This window comes from Python bivittatus, unplaced genomic scaffold (genome assembly GCF_059951505.1).
Source record: "Python bivittatus isolate LINGU-HERP-01145 unplaced genomic scaffold, Pbiv_v1 ctg000610_np1212, whole genome shotgun sequence".
NCBI classification, from domain to species: Eukaryota; Metazoa; Chordata; class Lepidosauria; order Squamata; family Pythonidae; genus Python; species Python bivittatus.
In genome coordinates, this window is record NW_028277088.1 from 24178217 (window position 1) to 24190665 (window position 12449).

At 35.7% G+C, this 12449-nt stretch overlaps 1 protein-coding gene across 9 annotated transcripts in view; it reads left to right on the forward strand.

Annotated features, from left to right (window-relative positions):
- DYNC1I1 (dynein cytoplasmic 1 intermediate chain 1) overlaps nt 1–12449 on the forward strand; it is a 231435-nt gene that overhangs the window by 170945 nt on the left and 48041 nt on the right. For all 9 annotated transcript variants that reach the window (XM_088150610.1, XM_088150611.1, XM_088150613.1 and 6 more), the window contains 2 exons: nt 5074–5220; nt 11164–11277. In XM_088150610.1, coding sequence (XP_088006736.1) covers nt 5074–5220; nt 11164–11277 — 261 coding nt within the window. The remainder of the gene's footprint in view (nt 1–5073; nt 5221–11163; nt 11278–12449) is intronic.

Genomic DNA, 12449 nt, shown 5'->3' on the forward strand with positions numbered 1-12449 from the left:
CCCTGACCAGTCCTTTACCAAAAAAAAAAAAAAATGTTGCTGGACTGGTCAGGCCCTACTATCAGTGGAGTAGTCACCTCAGGACGTAGATACTGGGGATGCCAGTGCCAACGAAGTGTTAGATGGAGAACACACAACCACCCCTGCCTCCCTGTTTGCCTGCTCCCATCAGATGTGATGGATCAATCTTTTTTTTTTTTTTTAACCTCAAGCAGCAATATGCCTTGGACCAGTAGTCCAGTTCAGGGATTCAAACATATTGGGTGACCAGGACATTTTCAAAATCGGTCCCATATACCCTGAATGTCAGGCTTCCAAAATTTTTCCCAGTTAAAGAAATCTGCACTCCAGTGTAATGTAACCAATTTGATAAACTTGTTCTTTTCCTTCTTTATAATGCAGAGAGTCCATTCTGGAGAAGCTACATGTGAACAAAATGGCGGTTCTTTACAAAAGGCAGACATTGGCATTAGATTCTCCCCAGAGCAAACTTTTTGAATCGTAGCATGGCTGCATACCTGCATTATGAATGTTGCCCTGAAGTCTCTGGATTTCCTGACACACCATTCTCCTTCTTTCAAGGACTTAGTACTTTTTCAATAAAAATAAATTCAATTTGTGGCTCTATTTCAAGTCAGTTGGTTTGATGGTAGGAGTAGAGCGATACCAGTTTTGGATTTAGAGAGCTGTATGGCTGGCTCTCTTTTCATGTGGTTGCATGAGACATTCTTAGAAACCCCAAACATTTTTGAAGATCCTCTACTGGAGACATTCACAATTCATCCCTCCCTTTTTACCATTAATCCTTCATGTTTTAACAAGCACTAAAGTTAAGGCAGCCTACACTCTTTCCTGTCAAATCGCCCTGCTTTCCTATATTATTTTTCTTGAATAAAGCAATCTGCTCCCTCCAGTCCATACCCTTGTAAATCAAAGGAATAGATGTCAACACATGCCATATGAAAGTCTAAACTTCCTTTTTTTAATTAAATGGGATTTTGACATTTGGTTTGAAGTGTTTGCTTTTCTTTTTTTCTTTTTCCCTTTTTTTTTTGCATATACAGAGAGAGAGAGAAATCTATGCAAAGTCTATGAATTGATTTTATTTGGGGGAAATCTCATTTCTCCCTCTGATACCACAAGTAATTTCCAGCTCCAAAATCTGCAATATCCAAGAGCCAGTTTGGTCTAGTGATTAACGCACCAGGCTAGAAACCAGGAGACTGTGAGTTCTAGTTCTGCCTTAGGCATGAAAGCTGGCTGGGTGACTTTGGGCCTGTCACTCTTTCTCAGTCCAATCTACCTCACAGGCTTGTTGTTCTGGGGAAAACAGGAGGAAGGAAGAGTATTAGGTATGTTCACCACCTTGAGTTATTTATAAAAATAATAGGCGGGTTAAAAAATCTAATATCTCTCTATATATTTATCTCCTCCTGTAACTATTAAATAGAGACACAATAATAGAACAAGCAATACAAGCTGACCACATCTGAAAGAATGATCATTTTTTAACAGATATAATTTAAAAGTTGATGCTTTTTACTGAAGCAGATGGTAGATCACTTTTCATCAATACCTTTGCTATTTCACTCATGGATAGTAAACTTTCTTTAAAAAATACTTCAGTAAATCATGTTATGCAATGATACTGTGTGGAAGCAAATGAAAATATCTTGTTTGTGATGATTATAGTATGATTGACTTTTCAGTACAATTTCTTTCACAGGATCTTTACTATATATTTTGAAGGGTACTAACAAGATACATAAAATCTAGCTGCAATCCTGTCTCTTCACATGGCCAGCAAGATGTTTGAGAGAGAGAAAGTAATTTCTGTCTACAGCCATCATGATCTCATAAGCTTTTATGGATATATAAATATAAGCTAAAAATCAAAATATTTCCTTACCTACAGAATCTGAGCTAGAATTGCCATTTTTAAAAGTTCTGTAGTGTTCTAGTATTCTAATCTGTAAGGTATCTAAAGTTCTATTTGATCTGGAAATGATGGGGGAGGTTCTTTAATTTGATTCAAATAATTGTTTCTGTAGTATCTACTGGGGGGGTTGCTACCAGTGAAATACTTTTTCTACAGGACATCCTCCCACTTTGACATGCCCCTTCTAGGGAGATCTATTCAGTGTCTTCACTGCAAATATTTAGACACTGGGATAAACTTCTGTGCAGCAATTAATGTGCAGTACTTTTTTTTTTTTTTTTGCTGGCTTTCTAATCTTTATATTATCTATATTATTCCCTCAGCTTTTATTTGTGGTATCTTGATTTCTGTGATTGTAAATTAATCTCCATGGTATACATCACTTGGATGGTTACTCATTTCTTACTTAATAGATTTAAGAAATTGAAATTTGTTTAATTGAGATTTGTTTCAATTGTCCAGTCCTTCCCCCACCCCGCCCCCTGCCCAGAAAATCTGGCATGGCAAGTGATTTTTGAAGTTTGGTTGGAAGACTACTTTAGACCTCATAAGTAAGGAAAGAAAAAACTTAAGTCTTTTTTAAACAGTTCTAGGCCCCTTCATTGGAATGGGAAGGGGAAGAAGGGAAAGGGGAGAACAGAACTAGATGGAGATGAGGGGAGGAAAAGAGGTAACTGGACACGTGAGGAAAAAGAAGAGGGAGATCCTCTGATCAGGCATTACAAAAAGGCTTGCAGTTCATCAGGTAAACAACCCCCTTCAGGCTGAACCTTCAATGTCAGGAATCTTTTGTACCTCCCATCCATTTGTTTGCGTTCAACCACATCTTCTGCCCTTCTGAGAGAATGTTAGAAACACACAATCCCCATTCATGAGTCGCTATTTGGAGGTGAGAAATCCTGCTGGGTAAAATATATTCTTGAATTCTTCATATTTTCACAGTTCTCAAATGAAATAGTATTTCACCAACCCAGGAAGCAACATCACTGAAGAAGATACTTCAGCAAATGCAAACCCAAGTCTTGTTTATATTAGTATAATTTTTATTTAGCACTCTTCTTCCTTGCAGAAAGCCATCCCTAAATATGAGCACTGATGTAAGCCACCAGTTCACACTCACCATGTGTATGTCAGATGTGAGCACTGAGCTTGGCTTCCTATCCAAGATAATGCAAATGACTATTTGTTATGAGTGTATTCATCTGCGGTTAAGGGGATGTGCCATCACTAATCCAAATCTGGCCTGCATTAATTATCCAAAATAAAAACAGCATAGCCTCAGCTTGTAGAAAATGAGCATTTTCAGATCTGTTCCTACTGAACTCAGTGATATATAGGCAGTGTAAAAAAAGCTGAGAGCAGGAGTCTTTCTGGATCAAGTCCATCTAGTCTAATATTTTAGTCCAGCGGTATGAGCTACTGTTAAAAAGTATATATTATTCTATTCTATTTCAAAAGATCATATTGCAATCAGTTCATACCGATTCCATGGGCTACAATTCCGTGGGCTAGTTGTGCCAGATCAACAAATAAATACCTGATGCTTGTTCCTTTTCAAATCTTGACTTTACTCAGGATTAGTGTTTTTATATATTCCATTTGCACAGGCTTGCTAATTGTTAAGTAGATAGGGTCAGAGGTGGGCAGCTTTGTATATCAGAAAGTTGCATATATTATATGGTCATGCACCATTTAACCCAGAGGTGGGGAGCATCTGCCCTCTGGAGGTGTCTCCCCCTAAACTGTTACCTGCACAGACCTTAGGTGCTTTACATTTCTTGAAAAATTCTTTTTGCTACTTTCTTCAGTATAGTTTATATATGTATGTATATGTGTGTGTATGGGAGAGAGGGAAACAAAATATATCCAGTACTGCAGATATTGTATTTGAAAATTATCTATCCACTGTCACTTCATACAAGGTTTGTCATTAGTGATGAAAAATATGGTCTGATTAAAACAGTTCTTCCTAACATCAGTATAAAAAGACTATATATCATATCTGGGTTTTTTGACATTTGCTACAATTTGCAAATATGGAGTGGCAGATTATACAGCTGCTTAATTTTAAGGGCTGTCTGCTGGGTATTTCTACAAGCATACTCATGACAAAGAATACCCTTTGAAAATAATAACTACTACTTTTTTGAATTTTATTTGGCATTTGAGTAATGATTAAATGGCATTGCATAATAAAATAGTTATTTAATAAATGGTATAAGAAATTTTGGAAATATTAATTTCCCAACATTAAATTTCCTAAATGGGTACAGTAGATTCTTAAGATTAATTTGCTAAAAATTAGGAAATAGTTGCAAGAGATATGAGCTTGTGAAACTTCTAATGGAATAAAAATAGTATTGAAGGTATTGGGTGGGTACTTTCTGATTATTTTACTGCATTGGGACTGGTCCACACAAATTAGAACCTCTGCCTAAGGTAGTTTTACCATGGATAGCTGTGAGGTTTTACTGCCATCAGTTGTCATTTGAGTTCTTCTAGTCAGCTCAACACACGTCAGTTTATCACTTGATATTTGCAGAATCTAGTAATGGCTTGGATGTGTGACTAAGCCATCTGAGATCTAGCAGCCTGAATAGAGCTTTCTCATAACCTAATTTTATTTCTGTAATGTTGTTCAGTGGAATTAGTTTATATATTCTTCCATAAATAGAACTATTTATTGTCAGTAATAGTTAGCTATATATCATCTTTTGACCCAAATTTAGATGTCTGAGGCAATAAAACAGCCAAATTGTCACTGATATTGGCAAAGAAGGAAGACAATGTGGGAAGTAGAAAGCCGCTTTTGGGTGTGGTACGTGGATACTTTGTGCCATTAACTGAATAATTAAAAAAAGGAAGGGGCATATTATTCCACTATTAAATTTTTGAAAGCATGCACACATACATATACTGTTATGAAATCCTAACTGGTATAAAATATATGTATTTTGCATAGGTCATTCAGTCAATATACACATGTGAACCAACTGTATTTTCCCAAAACTTTTCAATGAATATTTGTCTCAGATATTAATTCAGGATCATTTTCCTAAATGAAAACAAAATAAGGAGACTTACAATTAAAGTACAACCTTTTAATATCCTCTACTCTTTTTCATTTCTTGTAGTCCTCTGTGATGTCTGTCTGTTTTGCCCGCTTTCATCCAAACCTTGTTGTTGGAGGAACCTATTCTGGCCAAATTGTGTTGTGGGATAATCGCAGTCACAGAAGGACACCAGTTCAGCGTACACCCCTTTCTGCTGCTGCGCACACGGTAAAGATTATTTAGTAATTTAAGAAATTAGCAGGATGTCAGCATGTAAAACTGTTTTATATTAAAAATAAGAGCATGCAGTTTTCAACAGAAAGAGTGGGATAGTAGGGTTGCAGATGATTAGTCGGGGACAGTGCCCATTCCTTTCATTTTACTGAAGTCCTAAGCAGCTTTGCTTTCGCTGACACTCTTAGTCCACCCTTCTGTCCATCTGTGGCCAAAAAGAGTTAATTGCTTTAAAGTGGAGTGGAAGATAATGAATGAGAAAGCTTATGGAATAATAGTCTGGAAAGCCTATTGTTCAAAACAAGCCTGGTTTGTTTGGTTCAAATCATGGTAAATTTGCCATTCCAAAAATTGGCAAATCACCTTGTTTATACATTCCAGAGAAAACCCAAGACTAGTATTCCTAGAGTGGCCACTTATATATCAGCTATTTTTTTAAAAAAGACTGAAAGGTAGCATATGTTCATATGCTAAAATACAGCATACATCTTCATAGTGAAGCATCATGTTACAATATTTTCTGATTGGCAACTTTAAGATTCCTGCTCTCCCTTTTTTAGGGCTCTTCATTTTAAATTTGATTTGGAATAGGAAGATTTTGAGATTGAGGATTGTCCTTTGATAACCCTTCATGCAGTGCACACTGCAGCTGTGCATCCATAGAACTTCCCAAGAGAACACTGCCAAAGGTTGTCAGAAAATCATTAAATAACAAAGATACAGTTTCCCAATACAGATAAATTAAATAAAAAAGGCTCTGGTACCAATTTAAAGACAATTCAAAATTTAAAAGGGTAGGGGAAAAATCTGAAACTGGTCTTGCTCCTTCCGGTGGCAGTATAGCTCACTACTCCATTGTACCACATAGAAGGGGAAAATACGCTTACTCCAGAAACAGAGGACTGACCTGTAAAAATGAGATTGAAGTCTAGAAGTCATTTCACAGAAGATGGATTAGTTCTGCTCTGTTGAAAAATCTTTATGTTATGAATGCCTCTTCAAGAAATAATTACAGTCAAATTTCCGTTTTCCAGAACTCAGTGCAATTAAATCTGGATGCAGTGGACCAAATTCTGTTATGATGTATGTTATTTGTGTATTAATATCACTATGTAAGTAACGTAATTATATAATTAGCATAGTTAGGTCATTTCATTGGTGTGATGATATATTCTTCAGTTTAATGGAGAGGTGGGAATAATGGATACCACCTCCCCCATTATTCTGTTAAAATGAGGTTTCACTGTAGTTTAATAATCAGATTGGTTTTTTTAAAAAAAACATAGTAACTATTAAACAGGAGTGTAAAGTTGCTAGGTTATAGAATGATTAAACAGCTAACATTAATTTGTGCTAGAACAATTCATTATAGGATATCAGTGATTGACAATATATATTATGATATTATTGGTTATCTCATTTTTCTCTTATCTCCCCCCCTTAAAAAAAATTAAATGCAATTGTAGGGAGATTGGAGAAGTGCTGCAGAGGCTGTGCATTTAAACTTTTCTTTCTCTACCTTTTTTTTTTTTTTTTTGGTCCATTAGGAGCTTTGGTCTGATGGAGAGTGGATGAAATACAGGCACTTCTATCATGCCTGTTCCTTCCCTCACCACGAACTGTCTAGCAGTGTGGAAAATGATAAATGAGTTGGGGGAAATCATATCTTATCTATGGTCCTTTCTTAATGAAAATAGTGTCCTTCCACCCGATAGCTGCATTTAGTTATAAAATAACATCAGTTCAATAAAGAATAAATAGATGATAGGATTTAGTGTTACATGCAATTTTGCAATGATTAGTTTATGTAAATACCGATCGGTCTGGATCTTCCTTAAGGGAATTGAAAGCAACCAGGCTTGTTAAAACTAATATAATGCTATTAAAGGATTATTAAATGAAGACTCTTCACAGTATTTATGTCCAGGTGGAATTCGAAAGTCATAATCTGAAAGTTATAACATTTGTACACACACACACACACACACACAATTTTCAACAATTCAGGTAGCAATGCTGTTAATACAAGGCCATTTATCAAAAAGAAACACTTTATCTCAAATTTCTGGAATCAGTATTTTTATAATGAATTGAGCAATGTACATCCAAGAGTTAGTTTTCCAAATCCAGTCATGATATTCTGTTTGGTCATCAAATTATACTTGTATACACTGTCATTTTAAGAAAATTATTTAGTAATATGGGAAAATAACAGACAGTTCACAGGTTATTTAAAATATTGACCTAGTGTTGCAAAACCTGATTCTTTTTCTCCATCTATTGCATTTTATATTCATCTATTTAAAAAAATATACTTTTTCAGAATAAGTAAGAAATATTTAGAACAAAGTTTATACAAAAATATATAGTGATTTGAGTTGGAACTTCAATTTGTTGTATGTGTAGGTATCTGTTGCCTACATAGTATAATCAAATCCAAAATGTCATGTTTGGAAATAACCGATATGACTTCAAGCCATAATGCTCAGAAAACTGATATATTCTCTCTTAAGAAATATCTGAAGTTGTCAAGATTCACCTGTTTTCTTAAATATACTTGTTGAACAAAGAAAGATACCTGAATGCACTGTGACATAATTATTTTGATGGAGCATGCTCAGTTCTGATGAATGTACATGAGATTAGCTGGTCTTCTGAATGAGTTCAGGGACAGTATACTGGAAGACCATTAAAACATAGATGTAACAACAGCTGTCTAGACAAGTGCTGTTCTTATCTTGAGAATAAAGCAATATGTACAAGCTTACAGTAACAAGCTAGCCAGCAATTCAGTACTAAATAAGAATTGTTCTTTGTCCCCCTGATCCCAACTGGAACATACATAACTTGTTGCCACAGGCCACTGGCTTCTAAATTTCCTGAGCTTATCCCTGTGAATTGATGCCAAGGTTCACAAGGAAAGAACCACACCACACATTACTCCCTAATGTTCTTTCACACCCACTGCACATCTGCATTTGGGATAACAGGAAATTTTAATTATTCTTTTTTAAATGAAACCTCTAGCATGATGGTTTCATTTCCAAAATAAATAAAAACAAGATGGCATCTTCTTTTGGGACAGGAAAGAACCCAGTGAGTTTCTCTGAAAAGTACAGTTGGCGTTCCCATCTCCCCCTTTCCCTGCCTCCCACTTGGTATTAGAAACATCCTTTTCAATCTGCATTGAGATTTATTGCTTATGAAATTGACAGCTGACAGCTCTTATTAAAGCCAGGCTTTGCCCAAGAAAGTGCTGTGAGGAAAATGGGAAGCCATTCTCATGCTACTGAATGGTGCCCCACCTATTTGAACTTTGGCCCCTTTTGTCCTTGTAGTTCCAATTTAGGGGACTATATTACCAGCTTGCATAAGCACCATAGTGAGGAGGGCAAATGTCCAGTAAACTTCTATATGAAATGACTTAGGTTTGGGTTATTTCATACGGAGCACATGTGAAAGGCTGCTTCTGGCAGACAAATGAGTAAGAGGCAAATGGAGATATATTTAGACATATTGAAAAGTAGTTCAAAACCTAGAGCCTCAGAATCATGAAGTTCAGTTTGCATGCATGCGCATGTGTACTCACTGAGTTATAGTTCTTATGTGGTGTTTATGGCTCCAAAAGCTTACAAAGCTTATTTCTTCAGGGGTGGTAGTGGGGAGAAATATATGTACAGTATATGAAGTGAAGTTCTTCTCAAATCACTATCAAAATATTACGTGCAAATGTGTTCTTAAATGTTAATATAAACCGTCTGGATTCTTGGAAGGTGGGTGGTATATAAATTCAAATCAATCAATAAATTTCAGTGGTCAGTTTTTGAAAAAGCAGTTCTGGAAGAAGAAGATTTAAAGCAGATGAGGTGTTTCATATCTCCATGAAACCCTCTACAGTTCTTTCTCCCTCTGTGGAGTTCCAATGTGTATATTTGGGAAGAAATATTTGAAAGAAAGGGCAGGGCAGGACCGAGGAACCACATCTGGAATGCTTTGGAGCCAATATGGACAACTAATCCCTACTCTCTCTTAGTAGGGAATGCCTCATGTGACATGGGTATGGCCTGGTAGGACTGGTAACTTAGTCTACACCTTCTCTATATTACAAAAGAAAAAAAAACATGAAAGTCTTGACTGACTAAAGTCATAGTGGGTGATGGAAGTTAATATCTGTGGGCCCATCTGATGCCAATCAAGGTATATGGGAGATTATAACTTCAAATGTAAAAACAATAAATGGTAATGAGCATGAATTAATAAATGAAAGGGGAAAAAAAGAAAACTAAGACAAATGGAAAGGATGTAATAGTTTTGAATGAACATGGTCTGATTTTGTTGAGTGAAGTTGATGAATATAAGTGGGGAAGAATATGTTTAATTATTAATGGAGGGCAAACATTTATGATTGAAAGTATGAATTGGTGTCATTTAGGTTGTTGTAGGTGCATATGAAAGTAGGGGCTGGTGAGAATGGAAGAACCAGACATGAGTTTTAGAAAAAAAAAAGTATACATTCTGAATTGATGTGATCCAGGGGAAAAGTACACGAATGGATGGAAAGTGCAGAAAAAGTGATGGGTCATTTGGAGAATCAAGAATGAATGAGAATAATAACCATTTTCTTAGGAAAAGGTATGTTTTGAATATGTGGTATAAACATAAATTTATTCATGTGTACGGATGGCAAAGGAATGAATATAAATCTAAACATGTGCTTTGATTGTGAGAATTAAACAATAGCAAAAGTAGAACAATTACAGAAAGAGAAAGTGTGAGTTCTGTATGAAAAGGTATTAGAAGATACTTGCTCAACAGAATGAATGGAAAGAGGACTTAAGGAAAGAGAATGAAGAAACCTTTTGGAAGAGAGTGAAAAGAATTATCTCACGGAGTGTGTGGAGTCACACTAATGGGAAGTATGGAAAAGAATGCTTGGTGGAAAGTTGAAATGAAAGGGCCTGGGATTGACAAAATGGATATAAGTAAATGACTGCTGCAAAAATGAGGATGAGAGAAAGATACTTTATATATAGAAAGAAGAAGTAATTGCAAAGAATGTAGGAAAGAGCAGATAAGGTTATGATTAAAAAAGATAGGGAACATGTAAATTGGTTTTGATGGAAATAAAAATGTTATGAATGGAACAGAATAAATTTTATTACAGTCAGTGACCAGTGAAAATTGTTTTGGAAGTGGGTGCCACATAAAATGATGCATTACTATACTCTCTTACCAGCTCAAGATTTCTTCACCTCATTGTGTGGTTGGACAGACTCGGCGTTTCTCGGTCATGAGTCTCTGTCCCTCCACTTCAGTAACAGACTTTTTAAGGATTAGAGTTAGTTAAGGGCTTGAGTCCCAGCTGTTCTCATTAGTCCATGTACATCTAGAATATGATAAACTGGAGCAGTTACTTCAGATTAATTTCAATGAATATTATAACATAAATGGATCCATAATTGAAAACCTTGTTGATATTCTTTTGCTGCTTGAAAATATTGAAAATATTTTATGGAGTGGCCAAAGTGAGTTAAAATTGGCCTGCCTGCCTGCCTGCCTTCCTTTCTTCCTTTTCTGCAGTGAAGTCTCTCGATACATTTTGCCCCATTTGAAGCTTTTTGGCTTCTACTTTCAGCATCAAACATAATCAACCACATGATAATATATGCTTATAGGTGTAATCTATGCTTCTGTGTAATGCAGTGTTTTCACAATGGTAATCATCTCAGTTAGTCAATGACAGCATAACATGAGGGGGCCAGGAGAAAGGGAACTTTTGAATCTCTTACAGGATCATCACATTTTGGCATTCGTATTTGGCAAATGGAGGAGACTCAAGGCTTGCATGACCATCCAATTTCTCTTGCACAACTGAACAGTTAATAAAACGTTTTAATCTGCATTCTCAGATTTTTTTGGCATTTTGTATGTTTTCAGCATCCAGTCTACTGTGTAAATGTCGTTGGAACACAGAATGCTCACAATCTCATTACCGTTTCTACAGACGGCAAAATGTGTTCTTGGAGTTTGGATATGCTTTCAACTCCGCAGGTGGGTTTGTTTTTATTTACACAAGAAGAAAGTGATGGCTGATACCTACTTAATGGAACATCATTCCTAAAAGCTAAAGCCTCACATCCTATGCAGACTAAAACCCATGGATGTACTTTAAAGAGTGCAGCTTGCTTACAGCAATTGGCTCCTCTTAGAGCCAAAACCCATTTCCTCTGCCTCAAATCATGTAATTAGGGTAATGCGTTAATACGCAGGTCAGTTTCAAGTGAAAATGAAGTAAACTGTTCTAAAATACAGGTAATCATGCAAGTTGCCTCCAGTACGTATCACGCTACTCTACAACATTGTTGAGGCAATATAGATTTCATTGTAGTGTAGCATATAGTGAATGTGTAAATTTTCATTTGAACCCAGAAATTGCTATAAACAAAGAGATCACAACAAAACTTAGACAAATATGTTTTTCCTATGGTCACAAATTGTTAGGCAATCTTTCCCAACCTGGAAACCACCAAATGTGAGCCAGCATAAGGAATTTGGGACCGTCCCTAGTTTTGAGGAGAATAAAAGTAAGGGAGGGAAGAGGTACTTTCAGACTTGCAAGATTCTGTTACTGTTACTGTAATCTTGCAGTGTTAGTACTCATGGTTGGTGTTTCTTATCTGGACTAACTTGAAGGGCTGACATAAAAAAAAATATTTTTCTGATGTTCAACCAAAATCTACTTCCTTGTAATGTAAACCAATTGTCTCTTATTTTTCTGGAACACCTCTAGACAATTCTGCCACATCTTGTAGTGGCTGCCCTTCAGATTCTAGGAGACAACTATTATGTTTGTCCACAGTTTTCTCTTGCGCAGGTTAAAGTTCCCAGTGCTTCCAGTTGTTTCTCATAATTTTTTTTCCTTCCAGGCATAATCTTTTTTGGGAAAAAAGAAAGTATTGGTGAGATATAATAAACAACTATAACAATAACAAAATATACTAGTGATTATACAATGTATTTTTAAAAACTTATATAAAAAGCAAGAAAAAGGAAAAAAAAGATGAAATAATAAAATGCAAATCAATAAACAAGGGATTTACAAATGTCATGTAGTTTTCCAATTTATCTTTAGTTAATCATGAGTAACTGAATACATTATATCATTTTCAAAGCCAAAAAATCACTATTAAGCTTTAAACAGAACATAAATATCAGTAACCATG